The 23,664-nt window shown below is 64.5% G+C and overlaps 1 protein-coding gene across 2 annotated transcripts; it reads left to right on the forward strand.

Moving 5' to 3' along the window:
- The first annotated feature begins 1,075 nt into the window (after nucleotides 1-1,075).
- Nucleotides 1,076-23,036, forward strand: EVI5L (ecotropic viral integration site 5 like). Of its 2 annotated transcripts, XM_040990265.1 has the most exons (20): nucleotides 1,076-1,209; nucleotides 8,374-8,565; nucleotides 10,336-10,525; nucleotides 10,989-11,213; nucleotides 11,725-11,799; nucleotides 12,336-12,461; nucleotides 13,401-13,544; nucleotides 13,731-13,820; nucleotides 14,652-14,749; nucleotides 14,863-14,923; nucleotides 15,570-15,623; nucleotides 16,321-16,353; nucleotides 17,763-17,903; nucleotides 18,629-18,757; nucleotides 19,326-19,466; nucleotides 19,561-19,716; nucleotides 20,524-20,670; nucleotides 20,777-20,872; nucleotides 21,739-21,834; nucleotides 22,308-23,036. In XM_040990265.1, exons 2-20 carry the CDS (start codon nucleotides 8,429-8,431, stop codon nucleotides 22,578-22,580), a joined length of 2,412 nt encoding a protein of 803 aa, XP_040846199.1. In that variant the 5' UTR covers nucleotides 1,076-1,209; nucleotides 8,374-8,428; the 3' UTR covers nucleotides 22,581-23,036. The 2 variants fall into 2 exon arrangements, with proteins under 2 accessions (XP_040846199.1, XP_040846200.1); XM_040990266.1 differs by lacking the exon at nucleotides 16,321-16,353.
- The last annotated feature ends 628 nt before the right edge of the window (nucleotides 23,037-23,664 follow it).

Below are 23,664 nucleotides of genomic sequence, written 5' to 3' on the forward strand. Positions count from 1 at the left end.
CCCGAACCCCCAGGCCTGGCACTCCACCCTGAACCCCTAGGCCTGGCACTCCACCCTGAACCCCTAGGCCTGGCACCCCATCTCAAACCCCTACGCCTGGCACCCCACCCCGAACCCCCAGGCCTGGCACCCCACCCCAAACCCCTACGCCTGGCACCCCACCCCGAACCCCCAACCCCACAGAGCTGTCAGTCCAGGAGGATGAGGGAATGCGGACGGTCCCAGCGCGATCAAAGGTGTAACGGAGGGGACTGATGAGATACAAAGAAGCCCCTTACCCCGGTCTGGACAGGAGGGCCAAGGCCAGGAGGTCGACCCCCCTACGTCAGCCCTCCGACCCCAAGCGCCCCAGGATGCTCTTGCTGGCCACGCCCCCTCCCACGAGCCCCGCCCTTTTCTGGCCCTGCCCCTCCCTCGGCCGTCCAAGCCACGCCCTCTCTTGGTTCCTCCTCCATTTCATTCAACCCACCATCCTGGACGTCCAACCTCTCACGCGTCTCACAACGTCATTGGTCAGAAAGCAGCGCTGCCCCGCCCGCCAGCGCTGTCATTGGCTTATCAGGTGTCAGTCTTCTCTCACAGCACCCCTCCCCGCCCCAGCAGTTGCCAGGGCTGAGGTTGGAGAGGGCGGATAATAATGGACGTTTCAGGACGCCTCGTTATTGGGCAGAAAGCCCGGCTCTGGGCGGGGCTTCGTGCCGAACGCTCGGCCACCTACGCCTGGGGTTCCTCAGGGCCTCAGTCTAACCTCAGGGACACACCCCTCCTCTCTTCCTATTGGCTGTTCCAGGTGTTGCTCAACAAGGTTCCTCACGTTGATAGGCAACACCACCCGTCCTTCACCGCTTCCCTAATTCCAATTCGTTTCTCTGTGCAGAGGCGACAGCCTTCTGACCGTAGCCAGGGACCCTCTCACGGAATGACCACGGATTGGACAGGAGGCCCGTCCGTCTTTAGAGGGTGGGCGGAGCTAGAGCAGCTGGGGGCGGTGCATTGGCTGACGGGACTCCGGGGGCGGGGCAGCGGCTCCTGTCAGCGGGTGAAATGGCAGCGGCGGAGCCGGCGGCGGCCGCGGCGGTCCCGGGGGGCGGCTGAGAGACGGGGGGCCGGGCCCGGGGCTGCGGGGCGAGCGGCTCGCCGGGGATCTGACAGCTCGCGGCCCGGGACGGCGAAAAGCTCCGAACGGAGATGGCGGCGAGCTCGGTGCAGGTAGGGCGGCGCGGGCCGGGCCTCCTGGGTACCTGCTCGGGCCGGCAGCTGCTGCTGTTGCTGCTGCTGCTGCTGCTGCTGCGGCTGCCGGTGGGGCCGGGCAGCACCGTGACTCGGACACCGTCTGGCTCCGGAGCTCGTGTCGGGGGACCTCAGCACATCCAGCCCCGACCCTGGGCCACCCCTCCACCCCTGGCGGCGCCCAGCCACCCTCGTGGCCCATCCCCTGAGGACCCCTCCCCTGCTGCGCTTGCCCCTCCCCCATCAGGACCCCTCCCCCGCAGGCCCAAGACCCCCCACACACACACACACACACACACGCCCACCCTTATGCACTGACCCCCCGCGACCCTCTCCGGGGACACCTGCAGCACTGCCCCATCCCCCACTCTGCAGACCAAGCACCACCCCCCCAGCCCTCCACAACAAGCTCTCTGCCCCAGGCCTGGGACCCCCACCCATTTACTGCCCACCCCCCTGTCAGCCCCTCACATCCGCCAGCCCCACACCATCTCACTCTTTGCCCCAGACCTGCCACCAGCAAGCTCCAGGGCCCCTCCTCCTTCCTTCTGACCCCCACCAGCACCCTTCCCTGACCTAAGGCGGGACTCCAACCCCCTCCCCACAGGGCCTCAGCTCTACCTGCTGGCCCCACTCCCATCACAGCAGCCTCCCAGGCCCCAAGGGCACCCCTAAAAAAAAAAAAAACACACACACACACTCCTTGGCGGAAGGTATCCCTCTCTAGCCCTCTCGGCTCGCTGCACACTTTCCAGATCCCAGGGTAGACCCAGTTTCCAGGAAAGTCTATGCTTACCACCTGCTGGGGACTGCCCAAAGGATGTCGGGAACCACCCCCTCCCTGCCCATGGACGTGGCCTCCCTCCTGGCCTTCTAAGGACACACACACACACACACACACACACACACACACACACACTGGGGTCTCCTGGACCCTCCCCTTCCCATCACACACAGACACACACAGAAACTTGAGGGCCTCTACTCACAATGACACCTTTACACATACTCACTGCCCATCACTGACCTGGACACTGTAGGCCTTACTGCCCAGACCCCTCCTAGAGAATGCTAGAAGATGACTTCCATGTCACGCCAGGCAGCCAGCCTGCTCCTTCACTTATAACCTCCATCCGGAGGGGGAGAGGTGGGGAGCCTGGAGGAAGAGGCTGGGGGGGGGGGTCCCAGGACCACAGCAGGCACCTGTTTCTGGTCTCTTTCCTTCATCCCATCTCTCTCTTTTTCCACTGGGCCTTTTCCAAAGGGGCAGGATACTTCGTCTTATACCCAAGTATCCTCAGAAAGTTTGATGCCCCCATCCCTGGAGTGGGCGGGGAGGGGAGGCTTCAAGACACCTGTTCCTGGCTCTAGTCTTGGAATCCGGGCATCAACAGGCCGATTCTTCCCCTCCGGCCCACCCACCCTGCCAGCTCAAGAGAGAGAGTTTGTTATTCATCACCCAGACAAAACAGCTTCGTTCTGTCCTGGCCTTTGGGACACGCGGGGGCTGGGTCGGGGGCTGTGCAAGACAGCTCTTGACTGCAGGAATCTTTTTTCAGAAAGAGGAAAATTTGTGCTTAGAAAGTAGCTTGGGTTGTCGGATGGAGGGAGTCGGGGGACACGCTTGATTTTTGTCCCTCTGCGCCACGGGTTGCGCTGGAAGACTCGCCGCCGTGTCCTTGTGTCTTGTCACCCATCCTGGGGTTCCCACCTGTGTGACCATGGCTGCTGCGGTTGATTGAATGTGTTGGTAGGGGGTGGTGCCTGGGTGGTTTGGAAGCCATGGCCAGTGGCTTGGCCCTGGCACAGAGGAGAGAGATCCCAGAACTGGCCAGTCGCTGTGGCTTAGCAGGGACTGCGGGGTGGGTGTGAAGGGGTAGGGTGAAGGAGCAGAGAGCTGGGAGACAGCCAAGCCACCCCCGTCCCTCCACCCCCATGCAGGCTGAATCCTGGGGCCTGGGGGTCTTTTCCAAGAACACAAACCCTGTTGGTCATTCTCCATGGGAGATGCGCTGTCAAATTCTGGAAAGTCTTGGGGGAAAAAATTTTAGGGCTGCAGGGAGCGGAGGCTGTGGCCTCGGAGGTCCCACCGTGGGGAGGGCGTGGTCAGGTCTGCAAGGACCATTGCCCACCTGCAAACTGCTATTTGTGGTCCGTCAGCATCTCGCCGAGGAAGGCCAGCCCCTGTGCCAAGCTGTGCTGCAGGAAGCAGGCCTCAGTTGGGGCTGGAGGGGGAGCGGGTTGAAGATAAAAAAATGGTTTCTTACAGAATTTTTTGTGGCCATGCAGAGGAGGGGAGCAGGTGGGGCTGGGGACTGCTGGCTGGCTCTCTCCTTCTTTAAGAGGCGGACAGACTGGCAGACTTTCAATCTGTTGCTTCTCTGCTCAGATGTCCCCCACCGAGGCCTGGGGCTGGGCCAAGGGCAAAGTCAGAAACTGGGAATCCAGCGGAGGTCTTCCCCCCTGGAGCTTGTCACCTGCTTCTTGCGCAGGAAGCTCAAGTTAGAAAGCAGAGTTGGGCATGGAGCCCCTGGGGCGCTGCTGTCGGTTGGCAGGCAGGTGCCCTACCCTGGCAGGCGTCTTTACTGCCAGGCTCCACGTCTGCCCCCGTAGAGACCTGCCATGCCAGTTGGGACGCGCAGCTCTGCCCACCTGCAGAAGGAAGGCGTGGCCCCAAAGATTCCTCAAGGTCACGGGCACACAGGAAGCCACAGGCCTCCTCAGGGTGGCACTTGAGGCCAGAGGGAGTGGAACGAGACGGTCCAGCAGCCGCAGGGAGAGCTGGCCGGGGAGTCTTTGATGTTCTGGGACTTCAAAGAGAAAGACGGGGGTTCAGTTTCCTCGGGCAGGAGTTTGAAGGGAGTGCAGAGCGCAGTCCCTGCCGGGTCCCCAAGCCCCCTCTCTGAGTCCTGGAGATGCATTTATGTGTCGTCTCATTTAATACACCTGCCTAAGCCGAGGGGTCAGAATGCTGCCGCTGTTCCTGTTGTTGCTGCTTCGGGGACAGTGTGAGGCAGGTTCATGTCCAGCTCTGCTGCTGTAGCCTAGAAGACCGGGGCGTGTCTGTGGGGCAGGCGCAGTCAGCCAGCAAGCCTGGCGGCGTGCAGCACAAGTTGTTCTAGACAGCGGAAGGGTTTGGCCCAAGCCCAGGGGTGCAAACAGGTGCCCCCTTGCAGGGGCTGCCCCAGGGTCCCTGTTGAGATGCACGTACGACAGCGGAGGTTTGGGGAGACCTTCCCTGCTGAAGAAGAGAGAGAACTTGGGAATGCACGAGGCCTCCTCTTCCTCCGCCCCGCCCCCAGGGGGAGGTCTGAAAACCTGCTGCCAGGAGAGGGAGAGCAAAGCTGCCAGGAGAGGGAGGGCAAAGAGCAGGTGGCTAAGAGAACTAACTCAGCAAGAAAGAGACTTAGAATGATCTTCCATCCACTGCTTCGTGCCCCAATTGGTTACCACAGCCAGAGAACTGAGCCAACCTGTAGCCAGGAGCCAGGAGCTTCTTCCAGGTGCCCCACATGGCTCAGGGTCCCCAAGGCTTTGGGCCGTCCTCCACTGCTTTCCCAGGCCACAAGCAGGGAGCCGGATGGGAAGTGGAGCAGTTGAGACACATGAACCAGCGCCCCTACGGGCTCTCCCAGCGCTTGCAAGGGGAGGATTAGCCAATGGAGCCATTGCCCCCTCCCTGTCCACTGGGGACGGATTTTTGAGTGTCCTTTTCATGGAGACCTGTTGCCCACTCCTGCATACGCACAGGCTGAATCCGTCCCAGGAGGGACTAGATGCTTGCCTCCCGGAAGCCTTGCCAGTGTCTGGAGCGGAGGGGGTGGCTCTCCAGGGAGACAAGGAAATCTCGCCGCTGTGGACCCTGGGAGGGCTCCTCGAGGAGGCAGGCTCAGGCAAGTCAGAGGCTAGACCTGGATCATCACAAGACCGCCTTCCTCAATGCCCCTCGGGCAAGCCCTGGTGGCAGCTGACTCAGGCTAGAGCAGGAACCCTGCAGAAGCCCCTTCCCCGCTGTGCCCCCCCCGCCCTCCCACCCCCAGGACAGTCCTCCGCCTGAAGTGACCCACGCGCCACCCCCAGGACAGTCCTCCGCCTGAAGTGACCCACGCGCAGATCTCTTTTTTTTAGCCTGGAGACTTTTGTTGGGACTGCCTGACAGACCGAGCGACAGCTGTCCCCAGCACAGGCTTGGAGCAGAGGGTGGAGGCTCGCTCAGGCGTGCGTTCCGCACACCCCGCGCCTCTGATGACCGCAGGGGATTCACGGGGACCCAGTGTGCGCAGTCCAAGCCCCTGTCCCCCACGGAGGGTGGGCCAGGCACATGGCAGGTGGGAGCTCCCCTGTGGGTCTCAGCATCGCCCCCCGAGAGACAGAGGCCCACACCGTGTGTGTGTGTGTGTGTGTGTGCGCGCGCGCTGCAGCGGGTTAAGCCGCTAGCTCTGGCTGATGCCAGCACCCCATGCCAAGGCACCTGTGTGAGCCTCAGCTTCCGGTACAGCTTCCTTCCCACGCGTGCGGAAAGCCAGGATGGAGCTCCTGGCTTCTGCAGTGAACTAGTAAATGGAAGATGTGTCTCTCTCTCTCTCTCTCTCTCTCTCTCTCTCTCTCTCTCTCTCAACCTCTCAAGGGAAAATGGCAGAGAGAAAATTACAATGCAAAAACAATATGGGGTTTTTCAATCAGATGTTACTTTTTTTTTTTTAGTATTTTTTTTTTCTTTTTAATTGGGAAGTCAGATATACAGAGAGGAGGAGAGACAGAGAGGAAGATCTTCTGTCCACTGGTGGCCACAACGGACAGAGCTGCGCTGATCCGAAGCCAGGAGCCAGGAGCTTCTTCGGGGTCTCCCACACGGGTGCAGGGTCCCCAAGGCTTTGGGCCGTCCTCGACTGCTTCCCCAGGCCACAGGCAGGGAGCTGGATGGGAAGTGGAGCAGCCGGGATTAGAACCGGCGACCCTATGGGATCCCAGAGCGTGCAAGGCGAGGCCCTTAACCACTGCGCCATCACGCCGGGCCCCAAGACTTGTTTTTTTTTAAGATTTATTTATTTTGGGCCCGGCGGTGTGGCCTAGCGGCTAAAGTCCTCGTCTTGAACACGCCGGGATCCTATATGGGCACCGGTTCTAATCCCGGCAGCTCCACTTCCCATCCAGCGCCAAGATTGGGCTGTGGGGTAGCGTGTTTGTGTGCACGTGTGTGAATGGGCGAGGTGGGACAGTGTCTGATTCTGTGAGTATCTGGAGGCACAGGTGGGGGAGGTGTGTCGTGCCAAGTACATATATGACTAAGCATAAATGCACATACACACACACCGTTTCATGCATGTATTTGTGTGTACTGTTTCATGTGTGTTACATGTGGAATGTTTCATGTGTGTGTTATAGGCGTACTGTTTTGTGTGTGTATCTGAGTGTATGTGCGTACACACACACACAGAGGGATGCTGGGCCATGGAAAGAGTCGAAAGAAAGTTCTGGAAGGCTCCGAAGGCTCCAGGCTGCTAACGTCAGCCGTGGGTATTTAAGTTGTCCTATTTCTCCAGCGCGGTACGCTTTCCTATATAATAACAGCCTGGCCAACTCTGCCAGCGCTGACCCCATCCTGTCCCCTGGGGCCAGGGAGCCAGGACTGGGGATAAATCATTCCTTCAGGCTTCTTGGGACAGCCTGGGTAAGGCCCGTGCCCCCTTAAGCTAGGTCCTCTCACTGTACAAGGAGGGGGCGGTCCTGGTGGTCCACTGAGCTCCCTTGAGGCTCCGAGGCTCTGGCTCTGGCCCCTACCTCCTGCCCTCCCTTCCTGAAATTTCCCTGGAGCATCCCTAACCCTCAATGAGTCACTCGTTAGGTTCATAGGGTGGGTGGTCCCTGGCAGTCTAAGCCGCTGGCTCGCTCTGCCCACCTCCTGCCATCCCCCAAAACCTCACCTTACTGATGGTGAAAGCAAAGCCCCTGGGGAGCCCCTGCGCGTCTGGGGTTGGCTGAGGAGGGTGATGAAGCAGGCAAGGGGCCAAGTTCTCGGTCAGCAGTGAGCCTGGTGCACCTGTCGGCTTTGGTGTGTTGGCGAGTGGCTGAGCCCAGGGCTTGCGGGGGGCGGGGGGGGATCCTGAAGTTGGCCAGATTTGGGGGGGTGGGTCATGTGGTCTGCCCACATCCTGTCTCCATCCTCTCTGTGGGGACCCCACCACATCCTGCCTCCTGAGCGTCCCCTACATGCCCTCCCCTCCCAGAGACCTCCGTTGGGGTTCCGTGGCTGTGGCAGAACCACCCCCCGCCCCAGAGTCCCGGCCTTAGTGGGATAACAGTGGGCTTGTGGGGACCGTGCGGGAGGGGAGTTACTGAGCAGCAGCTGCTGTTTCCCAACACCCACCCGGACTTCAACATCAGCTTCTGTAAGATCCCAGTCCCTGGAGACCAGAGGAACCCCATGCCTGGCCCCACGTCACACAGCCAGCCAAACAGGAGCCATGCTATAGACCCAGGTCTCTCTGCTCTCATCTGCTTCCTGCCAGGCTATGGCACAAGGCAGGGGTCCAGTCAGCATCCTGGAAGCACAACCCCCCTCTCCCGCCAAAAAAAAAAAAAAAAAACCAGAAGATGGAGGCTGATGGAGTGGGGGCAGGAAGAGCCCAGCTCCCCTCCCAGCCAGCACCCCCTTTGAGGACCTCTGTGATGAGGCTTCCCGGTCCAAGGGGACTCACTTCTTCCAGCCTGCTGGCAGTGGTGGACAAATAGCAGCAGAGAGGAGCCGCCGGGACCGTGCCAGCAGCCCACTGATGAGCTGGGAAAAAGGTCAGGTGCAAAGGCCGGGCCAGCTGCAGGAAGAGGACAAGGACCGAGTCGTCAGAAAAAAAAAAAAAAAAAGGCCACAGAAGTAGCCCCTGGGGTCCCTGTGGGGCCATCGGGACCCTGCGTGACCAGCAGTCTCTGTTGTGGGCCACCACAGTGGACTTGGGGTTGTGCACTTGACACTTGGCCTTGGCACCGTAGTGAGGGACCTCCAGTAGCCAGGGAAGGAGCCGGGTGCACAGAGGGGGGACGTGGGAGGCTGCTGAAGTGTCATGCGCTCACAAGAGAGGGCTTGGGGGGGGGGCAGGCTGGGTGGGCACCCAACATCAACCACCCCATGTCTCTCTAACCCCTCAGGCTGAACTGTGAACTGGCTCCCCCCCCGGCTGCCGACAGGACCCACCCGGCCGCCATGGCGAGCCCCACTCTGAGCCCCGACTCCTCATCCCAGGAGGCCCTGTCGGCCCCCACCTGCTCCCCGACCTCAGACTCCGAGAACCTCAGCCCCGATGAACTGGAGTTGCTGGCCAAGCTCGAGGAGCAGAACCGGTGAGGAGAGGGGCAGGGGTGCTGGGGAGGCAGGCAGGGGGCCAGGAAATGTGCCAGGAAGCCTGCCTCTGTAGAACCAGGCCTCCTGGCAGTCTTGTAGCCCCCAGCCTCGTTCTATCACCTCCTCCCACCCGGTCTTAACCTGCACTCTCGACTATTACTCAGAGATAGCCATGCCAGTGCTGACAGGTCCTGACATGACCTAGTTCCCCCGGGGCCGACTGGTCCGGTCGGATCATGGCCCAGAAGGTGAGGGCCTGATGGAGGCGGCGACCGGCCTGGGTGTGGACCAGGGGGTGCTGGTCAGTTTTGCAGGTGGCAAGGTGTACATGTTCAAAAGTCCCCACCATGGATGGCTAGGCCACGGTGCCGGGCCCGACACGCATTTTCCATATGACAGTTTCTGGATTCAAGCCCCAGCTCACTCCTCTGACATGGCCCAAGCCCTCGGTCCATCTTCTTCTGCTGTTTTCCCAGGCACCTAAGCAGGGGGTTGGATGCCGATAAGAGCATCAGGACTTAAGCCAGCGTCCACATGGGATCCTATCATTGCAGGTGGTGGCTTAGCTTTCAATTTCATTTTCCACGGGCTTTTACAAGATATTTCTTTCCAGGCCCGGTGCAATAGCCTAGCAGCTACAGTCCTCACCTTGCAACCACTGGGAGCCCATATGGGCGCTGGTTCTAATCCCAGCGGCTCCACTTCCTATCCAACTGTCTGCTTGTGGCCTGGGAAAGCAGTGGAGGACGGCCCAAAGCCTTGGGACCCTGCACCTGCGTGTGGGAGACCCGGAGGAAGCTCCTGGCTCCTGGCTCTGGATCAGCACAGCTCTGGCTGTTGCGGCCACTTGGGAAGTGAACCAGCGGCTGGAAGATCTTCCTCTGTGTCTTTCTTTTCTCTCTGTAAATCTACCTTTCCAATAAAAGTAAATCAATCTAAAAATAAAAATACGTTTTCACTTGCTGGTTCACTCCCCAAATGGCTTCAACAGCTAAGACTGGTCCAAGTTGAAGCCAACAGCCCGGAACTCCAAGTGGGTCTCTTCCGTGTGTCTGGCAGGGACTCCAACACTTGGGCCAAGATGGCCAGTGCCTCTCAGGGTACGCGTCAAACAGGAAGCTGAATCAGAGGCAGGAAAGTCAGGATTCGAATCCGGCACTCTGAGATGGCGTGCGGGGTCCCACGCGACAAGCTAAACTCTGTGCCACCATGTCCCTCTGGGCAGAATCAGTCTCTGAGATGGCACCTTACAGACCTTGGCCAGGGCCACCTCCATGTGTAAAATGCAGACTGCCAGCTTCGTGGCAGGCACACACTGAGAGACCCCAGAAATGACAGCTTCCCCAGGCCCCCGAGGCCTGAGGCCCTTGGTTCAAAGACTGGGAATCCCAGGGGGTTAGGGCAGGTGCCCCCCAGTCCCCCAGTCCCCCTGCCCCCCAGTCCCCCAATCCCCTAGTCCCCCAGCCCCCCCTGTCCCCAGCCCCCCAGTCCCACTGCCCCCCAGTCCCCCAGTCCCCTGCCCCCCAGTCCCCCAGCCCCCAGACCCCCTGCCCCCAGTCCCTAGTCCCCCAGCCCCCTGTCCCCCAGTCCCCCTGCCCCCCAGTCCCCCTGCCCCCCTGCCCCCCAGCCCCCCAGCCCCCCAGTTCCCCTGTCCCCCAGTCCCCCTGCCCCCTGTCCCCCAGTCCCCATGCCCCCCAGCCCCCCAGCCCCCCAGTCCCCCTGCCCCCCAGTCCCAGGGCATCTCACCCACAGCCCTGCCTTCCGCCCAGGCTCCTGGAGGCCGACTCCAAATCCATGCGCTCCATGAACGGCTCCCGGCGCAACAGCGGCTCCTCGCTGCTGTCCAGCTCCTCGGCCTCCTCCAACCTGAGCCACCTGGAGGAGGACACGTGGATCCTGTGGGGCCGCATCGCCAACGAGTGGGAGGAGTGGCGGCGTCGGAAGGAGAAGCTGCTCAAGGTGGCCGTGGAGAGGGGGAGGACGCGGAGGGGACACGGTGGGCAGCCAGCAAGGGTGGGTGGGTGCCAGCCTGGCGGGAGTGAGGGGTGGGGCCTGGGGGAGGGGCGGAGTCAAGAGGGGTGGGGGCGTGGCCATGGTGAGGGGGCGCGGCCAGGATCTGTGGTCCGGTGGGCAAGGTTCCTGGGCAGATGTGGAGAAGTGCAGGTGTTCAGGGGGCTTCCATCCAGAAAGGAGGGGCGGAGCCAGGAGATAGTGGGTGGGACCTGGAGTGAGTGGGCGGGCCCTGGAGGGAGTGGGCGGGGCTTTCGGTCCAGTGTCCACTGAGGACCTGGGGGACTCTGGGGCGGCACAGGAACCCCAAGATTCCCTCCCCGGGTGTCTGTGGGACGGGCTCCGTGCCTCCCAGGGCCCAAGTCCAGCCGCGGCCTGCCCCGCTCCCTTCCCCACCCCTGCCCGCCACCAGGAACTCATCCGCAAGGGCATCCCGCACCACTTCCGGGCCATCGTGTGGCAGCTGCTGTGCAGCGCGACGGACATGCCCGTCAAGAACCAGTACTCGGAGCTGCTCAAGATGTCCTCGCCCTGTGAGAAGCTGATCCGCCGGGACATCGCCCGGACCTACCCCGAACACGAGTTCTTCAAGGGCCAGGACAGCCTGGGCCAGGAAGTCCTCTTCAACGTGATGAAGGTGGGCACTGCCCGCGTGCAGGGGCCGGGGGACAGGGCAGAGCAGAGCCTCGTCGTGAAGGTGGGCGCTGCCCGCGTGCAGGGGCCGGGGGAGAGGGCAGAGCAGAGCCTCGTCATGGAGGTGGACACTGCCCGCGTGCAGGGGCCAGGGGAGAGGGCAGAGCAGAGCCTCGTCATGAAGGTGGGCACTGCCCGCGTGCAGGGGCCAGGGGAGAGGGCAGAGCCTCGTCATGGAGGTGGGCACTGCCCGCGTGCAGGGGCCGGGGGACAGGGCAGAGCAGAGCCTCATCGTGAAGGTGGGCACTGCCCGCGTGCAGGGGCCAGGGGAGAGGGCAGAGCAGAGCCTCGTCGTGAAGGTGGGCGCTGCCCGCGTGCAGGGGCCGGGGGACAGGGCAGAGCCTGGTCATGAAGGTGGGCACTGCCCAGCGTGCAGGGGCCAGTGGGGGTGGTGGGCAGAGCCTCGGGACTGGCCCTCACACCTCCTGTCCTGTCCTGTCCTTCCTTCCCCCAAGGCCTATTCCCTGGTGGACCGGGAGGTTGGCTACTGCCAGGGGAGTGCCTTCATCGTGGGTCTGCTCCTCATGCAGGTAGGCGGCCTGGGCCAGCCCAGCTGGGCTCCAGCGGTTGGGGGACAGTGTGTGACCTCTTCCTCCACCTCCCCTGCCCCCTCCCCATCCATACCCTGGGATGGTCAGGGGCCACACCTCCCCCCGGGAGGGTCATGGACACAGAGGGGCACCCAGGGAGCTCAGACCTGGGCTTGAAGCAGTCAGGGTAGTTGCAGGTGGAGGGGGTGGGGAGCTGGGGAGGAGCCAGAAGGGGCAGCAAAAGCAGCTGGACAAGAGAGCAAGCCCTGGCAGCCGCTGGACCCTAGGGTTCAACAGTCCCCCACCTCCCCCCACTTACCACTTCCCACCAAGCGGCTGTCTCTGAAACTGCGGTGGTGGCCACATTGACCAGTAGTATGCCGCGAGGGGTAGCCTGTGTACAATAAATATAAACGGAACAGAAATCGGCTCCCGCATGGGGACTCGGACCGTGATGCCGGGAGCCACAGGCAAGGCTCTCCCCACCACACATACCTGCCGGGTCCTCTGACTCCCACCCCCACCCGGCCCCCCAGATGCCCGAGGAGGAAGCCTTCTGCGTGTTCGTACGGTTGATGCAGGAGTACCGGCTACGGGAGCTCTTCAAGCCCAGCATGGCCGAGCTGGGACTGTGCATCTACCAGTTTGAATACATGTTACAGGTAAGCTCCCTGGGGCTGCTTCCTCACATCCCACTGCCCGCCCCCTGCCCCACCCCACAGGCAGTGCAAGGCATGCACACCCCAATCAATCGCATCCTGTCCCACCGCCCCACCCACCCAAGGAAACTTGTGGCCGAAGGTGGGCAGGGGTAGGGCCAGGCAGAACCAACCACTTATGTCAGGGAACTTGCAGAGAGGGGAGGGTTAGCCCACTCACACACATGCACACACAGCCCCATCCCCTGAGTGTCCCAGGCCAGGCAGAAGCTGTCAAAGTGTTGTCTGCCTGCCTCAGGCCAGGCCAGGGTAGGCCGGGCATGCCTCTCCCAGCCACACGGGTGGTGGTCTGGACCTGCTCAGGCTAGGCCAGGCTAGGCCGGGCATGCCTCTCCCAGCCACACGGGTGGCCTGGGGTCTTTTGCGTCCTCTGCCTGCCACACTTTCCAGAAAGTGTCAAGTTCAGGGTCGTCAGCCACAATGACGCCCAGGGTAGGCTCTGGCCGCTTACCCTGCCAAGGCTCTGGTACTGAGGGGTGGGAAGAGGGAAGGGGGGTTTGCAGCAGGGTTCTGTGGGCTGCATCCACTTGCCCTTCCGAGAGGAACCTGAAGGAATGACCCAAGGCTTCCAAGCCCAAGTTTCCCCATTGTTTGGGGGGGGGCGTGGAGTGTGTAGTGGAGAGCACTTGGGGGGCTGTTGGGAGTGGAGCAGTCAGCCAACACTCCTCCCCAGCGAGAGGTGCAGGGGCGGGCGGGGGGAACCTCCCAACACAGAGTGGCTGCTTTAGCGCCAGCCACCGTGGCCTGTGTCCCCCTATGCCTGGTGCTGCTGTGGCCTCCCCGCTCCCAACTCCGCACCAAGGAGCTGCCTGGGGGGGGCGGGGAGGGAGGCAGCAGGGGCGGGCAGAGGCACTGAGGCCCAGCACCCCTCCTCCCCTACAGGAGCAGCTCCCGGACCTCAACACCCACTTCCGCTCCCAGAGCTTCCACACATCCATGTACGCCTCATCCTGGTTCCTCACGCTGTTCCTCACCACCTTCCCGCTGCCCGTCGCCACCCGGGTCTTCGACATCTTCATGTATGAGGTGGGGTCGGCGGGTCCCCCACCCCACCCCACCCCACCCCACCTCACCTTCCACTCCCCTCCCCTGCCGCGCTCTGCCCACCAGTCCTCCCTGGATGGAGTGAGTCATGCTGGGGCTGGTGCGGTGCGTGTGTGTGTCGGGGGGACGCAGGCCGGGGTCTCACAGCCACGGCCTTGGTTCTTGCAGGGCTTGGAGATTGTATTCCGGGTGGGCCTGGCCCTGCTGCAGGTCAACCAGACGGAGCTAATGCAACTGGACATGGAAGGCATGTCCCAGGTAAGCCGCACCCCCTGTTCCCCACAGGCCCCCCCAAACATCCCTAATGAAGCCTAGAAGATTCCACCACCACCCCCTCCCTCCTTCCTTAGTCTCCCGCTAAGTCCCCCCGCCCCCCACAAGCCTGGGAGCGGAGAGTGTGGCCCTGGCCCCTACCCCGTCAAGGCTCTGATACCCATTTCCATCCCGGGCACCCGGCGCGCTGCCTGCCCCTCATCACCACTTACTTCCCCAGGCCACAGGCCCTCCGGCCCCCTTGGCCAGCATCCCCGCACTCCCCCCCCACCCCAGCTGGCCCTGCCGGAAGAATGCACAAAGCCATGACTGTGCCCGTGGAACACGGGCAGCCATTGTCTGCAGCTGCCGGAGGAGGCCAGCTGGGCCCAGAGCGCCAGCCCGCGTGCGCCCGCTCCCTTTTAACCCTTTGCAAAGGCTGCGGGTGACCCTCCGTGCAGATCCCCTCTGCTCGGATCCCAGCCTCTGCTTCACACAGTCTCCCAACCTTCACTGTCCCCAGGCAGCAGCAGGACAAAGCCAATCATTCCCTCTCCTCCCCACCACTGGTCTCGCTTCTCATCCTCACCCTTCATTCATTCACTCATTCATTCATTCCACCAAAGCTCATGCCCCGCATAGGGTACGGGGCCTTGGCCCAAGCAGCAGGCCACAGCAGGCCACGGCAGACCACAGCAGACCAGAGCAGGCCACGGCAGGCCAGAGCAGGCCACGGCAGGCCACGGCAGGCCACGGCAGGCCACGGCAGGGGTCAGGCGAGCCCTGTGTTGTCATTGACCCCAGTAACCATGACCATGACTGCCCGTATCCTCCCAGTATTTCCAGCGGGTGATCCCCCACCAATTCGACAGCTGCCCGGACAAGCTGGTCCTCAAGGCGTACCAAGTCAAGTACAACCCCAAGAAGATGAAGAGGTGAGCACTGGGCAGCTGGAGGGGGAGGGGGAGGGGGAGGGGGCGGGGAGCTGGACGACAACGTGACCCCCACCGACCCACCCACCGTGGGCTCTGCCGCACCCCCCTTGCAGGCTGGAGAAGGAGTACGCAGCCATGAAGAGCAAGCAGATGGAGGAGCAGATTGAGATCAAAGTGGGTCCTAGGGCGCAGGGTAGGGGTGCTCTCGGTGGATGGGGGGGCCCCTCCGAACCCCGAACGCTGGCCGCAGCCGGATACCCACCTCGCAGATGTCAGCTTAACCCACTGCACCACAGTGCCGACCCTTTGCTTTTTGATTTTTGGGTTGTCTTAGTTTAAGATTTTTTTAATTAGAAATGGGCAATGAGGGGGGGGGGGGGAAGACAGAAAGAGAGAGACATTCTTTCTGCTTGTTCACTCCCCAAATGGCTACAACGGCCCAGTCTGGGTCAGGTTGAAGCCAGGAGCCTGGGTTCCATCCAGGTCTCCCGTGGGTAGCAGGGGGCCCTGAGCCCTTGGGCCATCCTCTGCTGCTGTCCCAGGTATATTAGCAGGGAGCCAGATCAGAAATGGGGCAGGCGGGACTCGAACCGGGTCTCTGCTGTAGAATTGCCGGGTCTACCTGAGTAGCAGGCAGTGGGTGAACCCGCAGTGCCACCATTCAGCCATTCTGAACAGGCATGGATCCTGAACGTTTGCTGAAATGGCCGGCCCTATCTCACCTGGGTCCACAGACGTGGGGAGGGCACGTGGGCAGGGGAGGACAGGGGGGGCCTGACATGTGCCCGCCCCCCTCCCCCATACACACTCCACCCCATAGAGGCTTCGGACGGAGAACCGGCTCCTGAAACAGCGAATTGAGACCCTGGAGAAGGTGAGGGGGAGGGGGTGTGTCCAGCAGCCAGAGGCCAGCCGGCCCCCTGCCCCCTCCACCCTGGGGTCAAGCCCCCCTCCCTCCCCTGCCCCACATGGACCCTGTGAGGCCCTGAGGGTGTGTCCCAGCCCCGGGGGGCGGGATTCTGGGAGGGAGCCCAGCGATACCCTGGTGTTGGGGTAGAGTTGAAACTGCCAGGGTGGGGGTAAGGGTGGGGTGGGGGCGGGCCGAGCAGACCTCATGGGGGCCTGTCCCCTGGCTCCTGAGCTTGTAATGGGGAAATCTGCCCACACACACACACACACAAAATGGGTCCAGTAGAAGAAAACGGGGCAATCTCCCTTCCCACTCTCCTCCCCGCCTCATTGGGGCACCCTGGACCACAGCAGGGTGGGGGGAGAGCAGAGGGTCCGGGGATGGCTGGGGCCGGGGGGAAGGGGTGTTTCCCAGCTGGAACCCATCGCCAGGACGAGCTGGCTCGGGCTCTGGTCTTCCTCCGGCTCCTCTCCTGCTGGTTTTTTCTGCCCCTTATCCTCTCTGTCCGGCTTCTAGACTTAGTCCACTGCCTTAGTGACAAGCGGTTCTTGTCTGTCTCCCCCCCCCCAACCCAACCCCTTCTCCTGTCCCCCCCCCCTGCGTCTTCCGCTCCGCCTCCTCTCCCCCTGTCGCTGGGAACCCCCCTGGCCCGCCCGGGTAGGAGAGCGCAGCTCTGGCGGATAGGTTAATCCAGGTACTGTAGCTTTTTCTGTGCTGTTTCTTTTCTCTCTCCCGACCCCTCCCCGAGTTACTGGCCAGCCAGTAACTCGCCTTTCCCACGCCCCACCCCCCGGCCGCTGCCATTCCGGCCTGCCGCGTGCAAGGGGGCAGAAGGGGACGCAGCATGGGAGGGCAGGGGAGCAGGGCACTGCGGATGGAAAGCAAGAAGCAGGGTTATGCCCGGATGTCCGGCTGGACAGAGAGCTTCCTCCCTCCATGGGGGCCGGGATGCAGGGACCCCCTAAGAGCGGACCAGTTCTAGGCTCTGGCTGGCTGCCCCACATGTGTGCACGCAAGCCCTGTGGGCCCTCACGCTGTTGCGTGCAAAACCCGCCACCTTCTCTCACCTGCTTCTGCTGCTGCTGCTGCTTCCTGCTGTCCAGTGGCTCCACCTGGAAGCTCCCAGCTGCCACCTGTGGGCCCTGAGCCTGGCATGGGGGATGGGATCGGGTGGGGGAAAGAGAGGGGTGGGTTTAACCCCCAGGCTGAACCCCATCCTCACCCGCAAAACCACACAGTAAGAAGCAGTGTGCCCTAGACCCTGCACAAGAACTCGGGTTCTGTTCCTGCTCCCTCCTGCAGAGACCAAGAGCCAGAATCGGGAGGGCTGTCTGGCACTGGGGAAGGGGGTCGTCTGGCACTGGGCCCCGGAAGTGGGTCTGGAACCCCCAGGCTTCTCCAGGCACCGCGGGGTGCCCTGTCCCAGGCTCCCAGTGCGGGCACCGTGGGGTGCCCTGTCCCAGGCATTGAGTGCAAGCACCGAGGGTTGCCCTGTCCCAGGCTCCCAGTGAGGACACAGCGGGGTGCCCTGTCCCAGGCTATGAGTGCAGGCACCGAGGGGTGCCCTGTCCCAGGCTCCCAGTGCAGGCACAGCGGGGTGCCCTGTCCCAGGCTCTGAGTGTAGGCACCGAGGGGTGCCCTGTCCCAGGCTCTGAGTGCAGGCACCGGGGGGTACCCTGTCCCAGGCTCCCAGTGCGGGCACCACAGGGTGCCCTGTCCCAGGCTCCCAGTGCGGGCACCGAGGGGTGCCCTGTCCCAGGCTCCCAGTGCGGGCACCGCGGGGTGCCCTGGCCCAGGCTCCCAGTGCGGGCACCGAGGGTTGCCCTGTCCCAGGCTCTGAGTGCAGGCACAGCGGGGTGCCCTGACCCAGGCTCCCAGTGCAGGCACCGAGGGTTGCCCTGTCCCAGGCTCCCAGTGCGGGCACCGAGGGTTGCCCTGTCCCAGGCTCCCAGTGCAGGCACAGCGGGGTGCCCTGTCCCAGGCTCCCAGTGCAGGCAGCCCCCTCCCCTCACTTGCCGCCCCCCGCGGAAGGCAGGCAGGCAGGCCTCCCCCCCGCGGTGGCAGCAGAGGCTCACGGGGCCCCTGTGTCCTCGCCGTCCCCAGGGGCAGGTGACCCGCGCGCAGGAGGCCGAGGAGAACTACGTCATCAAGCGGGAGCTGGCGGTGGTGCGGCAGCAGTGCAGCTCGGCCGCTGAAGACCTGCAGAAGGCGCAGACCACGATCCGCCAGCTGCAGGAGCAGCAGGTACCGGGAGGAGGGGAGGGATGCACAGCGGGAGCCACGCCCACCGGGAGGCCACGCCCCAAGGGACACGCCCACGTGTGGCCACGCCCGCCAAGCAACCATGCTCCCAAACAGCCACGCCCCCTGCCTGCCAGTACCACAGGGGAGCAGGGGTGATGGCGGGGTCGGACCCAGAGGGCAGCAGGGGTGATGGCGGGGACGGACCCATGGGGGAGCAGGGGTGATGGTGGGGGACGGACCCAGAGGGGAGCAGGGGTGATGGTGGGAGACAGACCCAGAGGGGAGCAGGGGTGATGGTGGGAGACAGACCCACGGGGGAGCAGGAGTGATGGCGGGGACGGACCCACGGGGGAGCAGGGGTGATGGCAGGGTCGGACCCAGAGGGGAGCAGGAGTGATGGCGGGGACGGACCCACGGGGGAGCAGGGGTGATGGCAGGGTCGGACCCAGAGGGGAGCAGGGGTGATGGCGGGGGACGGACCCACGGGGGAGCAGGGGTGATGGTGGGAGACAGACCCACGGGGGAGCAGGGGTGATGGCAGGGTCGGACCCTGTGTGGCCCTGAGGTTTCCAGATCCCACCAGGCACGTGTCTCAGGGGGCAGCCTGAGGCCATAGGCGGCCCCTTGTGTGCTGGATCGGTCAAGGGCGGCTGGCTACCCCGGCCTCCGTGCCAGCCCCCTGAGGCCGCACCCGCACCCCACGCCCGCCCCTCCGCCTCCCCCAGGACAACCCGCGTCTCACCGAGGACTTCGTGGCACACCTCGAAACGGAACTGGAGCAGTCGAGGCTGCGGGAGACGGAGACCCTGGGGGCCCTGCGGGAGATGCAGGACAAAGTCCTGGACATGGAGAAGGTGTGCCGGGGCGAGCCATGGGCAGGGGGCACAGCCAGGTCCCAACAGGGGAGGAACAGCCAGGGCCTGTCCCCTAAAGGCACCTGCTGCTCTCCAGCCAGGGATGCCTCTGTCTGCAGTCCCCCCTGAGGGCCTGGGCAAGTTGGAGGACCCCTCCCCGCTCGCTGCCCGGCAGTCCCCGGCTCTGCACACACACACACCTACACCTGACTGCCCACATAGCAGCAGCTGTACCTGCTGGTCACCTTTATGCATGACCCACTGTGGCCTGCAGGGTGAGGGAAGGCCCACCCCCTACCACACTCAGGCAGAGACGGTGGGGGGGGGGGGTCCTGAGCTGTTCTGGGAATTAACTCCCCCCAAGTGCCTTGCACCCACACACACACACCAGGAGCCCATCACAGCCTCCCAGCCTGCACAGGTGTGCACCCGCAAGCATCTCCAATGCCCCCCCATGATTGCTGAGCTGGGAGGGGCGGGGCCCCAGGACTGGAGCTCCCCGTGGAGGCCTGGTGCCCCCTGACCCCGGGGGTCCGGGACCCTGAGTAGTAGCTCCAGCTCCCCGCAGAGGAACAGCTCGCTGCCGGAGGAGAACAACGTGGCAAGGCTGCAAGAGGAGCTCAAGGCGCTCAAGGTGCGGGAGGCCGAGGCGGTGGCAGCCATGCACGAGCTAAAGTCACAGCTGCAGGAGCTCTCTGACACCTGGCAGGTGAGGGGAGACGGGGAGCCCGTGCACGGGGCGCTGGCCCCGGCCTGGACGGAGGCTGAAGGACCGTCCTCCACCCCCCTACCCCGGACCCCAGGCCCATCTGTCCCGCGGCGGGCGCTGGAAGGAGTCTCCGCGGAAGCTGGTGCCCGGCGAGCTGCAGGACGAGCTGATGAGCGTGCGTCTGCGGGAGGCGCAGGCCCTGGCCGAGGGCCGCGAGCTGCGGCAGCGCGTGGTGGAGCTGGAGACGCAGGTGCGGGGTGTGTGTGTGCGTCTGTCTGTCCGGATCTGTGTGTGTGTGTCTGTCTGTCTGTCCGGATCTGTGTGTGTGTCTGTCTGTCTGTCTGTCCGGGTCTGTGTGTGTGTGTCTGTGTGTGTGTGTGTCTGTCTGTCTGTCCGGGTCTGTGTGTGTGTCTGTGTGTGTGTGTGTCTGTCTGTCTGTCCGGGTCTGTGTGTGTGTGTGTGTGTCTGTCTGTCCGGGTCTGTCTGTCTGTGTCTGTCTGTCTGTCAGCGCCCTGACCGCCCTCCCCTCCCAGGACCACATGCACCGCTCTGTGTGTGTGTGTGCGTTTGTCTGTCTGGGTGTGTGTGTCTGTCTGTCTGTCCAGATCTGTGTGTGTGTCTGTCTGTCTGTCTGTCCGGGTCTGTGTGTGTGTGTCTGTGTGTGTGTGTGTCTGTCTGTCCGGGTCTGTCTGTCTGTGTGTGTCTGTCTGTCGGCGCCCTGACCGCCCTGCCCTCCCAGGACCACATCCACCGCTGTGTGTGTGTGTCTGTGTGTCTGTCTGTCTGTCTGTCGGCGCCCTGACCGCCCTCCCCTCCCAGGACCACATGCACCGCTGTGTGTGTGTGTGTGTGTGTCTGTCTGTCTGTCTGTCGGCGCCCTGACCGCCCTGCCCTCCCAGGACCACATCCACCGCTGTGTGTGTGTGTCTGTGTGTCTGTCTGTCTGTCCGGGTCTGTGTGTGTGTGTCTGTGTGTGTGTCTGTCCTTGTGTCTGTGTGTGTGTGTGTCTGTCTGTGTGTGTCTGTCTGTCGGCGCCCTGACCGCCCTGCCCTCCCAGGACCACATCCACCGCAACCTGCTGAACCGCGTGGAGGCGGAGCGCGCGGCGCTGCAGGAGAAGCTGCAGTACCTGGCGGCGCAGAACAAGGGGCTGCAGACGCAGCTGAGCGAGAGCCGCCGCAAGCAGGCCGAGGCCGAGTGCAAGGTGCGCGGGGCCGGGTGGAGCCTGAGCGGCAGAGGCCCCGCCCTCCTAGGCCCCGCCCCGTTCCGAGGCCCCGCCCCTGACTCCCGCCCCCCTCGCCCGCCCGCAGAGCAAGGAGGAGGTGATGGCCGTGCGCCTGCGGGAGGCCGACAGCATGGCGGCCGTGGCCGAGATGAGACAGCGCATCGCCGAGCTGGAGATCCAGGTGAGCGGAGGGGCGGGGCCAGGCACGAGGGCGGGGCCTGCCCGCGGTGGGCGGGGCTTGACATGCGGTAGGCGGGGCTGTGGACGCCGTCTGGACGAGCCCTTCCCTTCCCTGGTCCTCCCCTGCCCTGCCCTGCCCTGCCCGTCTCTCTCTGCCCTGCCCGTCTCTGCCTGTCTCTGCCCTGCCCTGCCCTGCCCGTCTCTGCCCTGCCCTCCCCTCCCCTGCCCTGCCCGTCTCTGCCCTCCCCTGCCCTCCCCTGCCTGTCTCTGCCCTCCCCTGCTCTGTCCTCCCCTGCCCTGCCCATCTCTGCCCATCTCTGCCCATCTCTGCCCTTCCCTCCCCTGCCCTGCCCGTCTCTGCCCTGCCCTGCCCTCCCCTGCCTGTCTCTGCCTTCCCCTGCCTGTCTCTGCCCTGCCCTGCCCTGCCCGTCTCGTCTGCCCTGCCCTCCCCTGCCCTCCCCTGCCCGTCTCTGCCCTGCCCTGCTCTGTCCTCCCCTGCCCTGCCCATCTCTGCCCTTCCCTCCCCTGCCCTGCCCGTCTCTGCCCTGCCTGTCTCTGCCCTGCCTGTCTCTGCCCTGCCCGTCTCTGTCCTCCCCTGCCCTGCCCGTCTCTGCCCTGCCCTCCCCTGCCCTGCCCTGCCTGTCTCTGCCCTGCCCGTCTCTGCCCGGCCCTCCCCTGCCCGTCTCTGCCTGTCTCTGCCCGTCTCTGCCCTGCCCTGCTCTGCCCTTCCCTCCCCTGCCCTCCCCTGCCCTGCCCTGTCCTCCCCTGCCCGTCTCTGCCCTGCCCAGCCCTGCCCATCTCTGCCCTGCCCGTCTCTGCCCGGCCCTCCCCTGCCTGGCCCTGACCACCTGCCCCCCGGCCCCGCAGAGGGAAGAGGGCCGCATCCAGGGCCAGCTGAACCACTCGGACTCGTCGCAGTACATCCGTGAGCTCAAGGACCAGATCCAGGAGCTAAAGGCCGAGGTGAGGGCGGGGGCCAGGGGCACGGGGGGGGGGGCTGGGGGCATGGGGGGACAGGGGCGGGCAGGGGCGGGCGGGGGCCAGGGGCACGGGGGGGGGCCGGGGGCACGGGGGCCAAGGGCATGGGGGGCCAGGGGCACGGGGGCACAAGGCACGGGGGCACAAGGCACGGGGGGGGGGGGCCAGGTGGGGGCCAGGGGCATGGGGGGCCGGGGCGGGCAGGGGCACGGAGGGCACAGGAGCATGGGGGCCGGGAGCACGGGGGCCAGGAGCACGGGGGCTGGGGGCACGGGGGTCACAGGGGCATAGGGACACGGGGCGGGCGGGGGCACAGGGCACGGGGGCACGGGGGTCATGGAGGCATAGGGGCACGGGGCGGGCGGGGGCACAGGGCACGGGGGCACGGGGGGCACGGCAGGCCCGATCCCGCGTGAGCACCCGGGGCTCGCCTCCAGCGCGCCGGTCCCCCGCCCCAGGTGCGGCTGCTCAAGGGCCCGCCGGCCTTCGAGGACCCGCTGGCCTTCGACGGGCTGAGCCTGGCGCGGCACCTGGACGAGGACTCGCTGCCGTCGTCGGACGAGGAGCTGCTGGGCGTGGGCGCGGCGCTGCAGGACGCCCTGTACCCGCTGTCCCCGCGCGACGCGCGCTTCTTCCGCCGCCTGGAGAGACCGGCCAAGGACAGCGAGGGCAGCGAGGACAGCGACGCCGACGAGCTGGCCGCGCCCTATAGCCAGGGCCTGGACCATTGAGCCCGTGGCCGGTGTGCCTGGAGGCTGCAGCCGCCGAGGGACAGCTGGCAGACGCATTTTGCGGAGGGCAGGGTGGCCGCGGGCTCGCTCCCGTACCTTCCCGGGGCAGTATGCACCCCCCATGTGGGTCCGCTACCCCCCATGTGGGTCCGCGCCCCTGCGAGGCCGAGGTGCAGGGCGGACTGCGGGGGACAGCCGGCCGCTTTCCCGTGTCCAGCAGGCGGCCCTGGGGACGTGGTGGCCCAGGTGGCCCTAGGGCAGCCCTGCTGGGAAGGGCTGAGGAAGGAGGAGCAGCTGCAGGCTGGCATTGGCACAACCACTGGGGGGGGGGGAGGTGGCGGCCACTACAGCCAAAAACCAAAAGCCCCCTCGACCGACCACATGGGGGGGGGGTCACTTGAATGCAGGTGGCAGGGCCGAGCAGAGCTGAGGGCATGAGAGCCCCTCCCCGCCACACCCCCTCTCCCTCCCCACCAGCGTCTCCCAGCTTCCTCCAGGCGAAACCCTGCCAGGTGGGCAGGGAGAGGGACGAGGGGGAAGAGGGCAGGCAGAGGGAAGCGCCCCAAGGGTCCCAGGCGAGTGTGAGCCCAAGAACGGTGCCAAAGTCCAGCCAAGTCCTCAGAGCTCCCCCCTTCCTGCGACCCACTCACCCTCCACTCCCCACGGCCTCGAGACCCCACGGGGCCACATTTGGTGCTCCTGGAGCGGCTAGGAGCCAGCGATGTCCCCCCTCTGACCCCCACCACCTCCATCATAAGCGATTTCCTGACGCTGCCCTGGGGTGTGGGGACACCAACCCCCCCAAGCCCCCACCACCCCCCAGGCCTCCACTTCCTGGCCACCCGGCCACTCTTTGCAGTGTTTTCAAAGCCTGGGGGGGCCGGGGCAGGTGCACACGCGGGCTTCGGCCCCCTGTGCCCTCACACTGCCCACCACCATTTTGCACACTGCCTGTTCACACTCCATATGTCGCCCAGGTGGGGGAGGGGGGAGAGGAAGACGAGAAATAAAGTGTATTTACACGGCAGGGGCTGCCGCTGTGAGGGGTGGAGTGGGGGCGCAGCATGCTGCACAGGTCTGGGTA

Source organism: Ochotona curzoniae, unplaced genomic scaffold (genome assembly GCF_017591425.1).
Source record: "Ochotona curzoniae isolate NIBS_2020 unplaced genomic scaffold, NIBS_Ocur_1.0 contig_605, whole genome shotgun sequence".
Taxonomy (NCBI): domain Eukaryota; kingdom Metazoa; phylum Chordata; class Mammalia; order Lagomorpha; family Ochotonidae; genus Ochotona; species Ochotona curzoniae.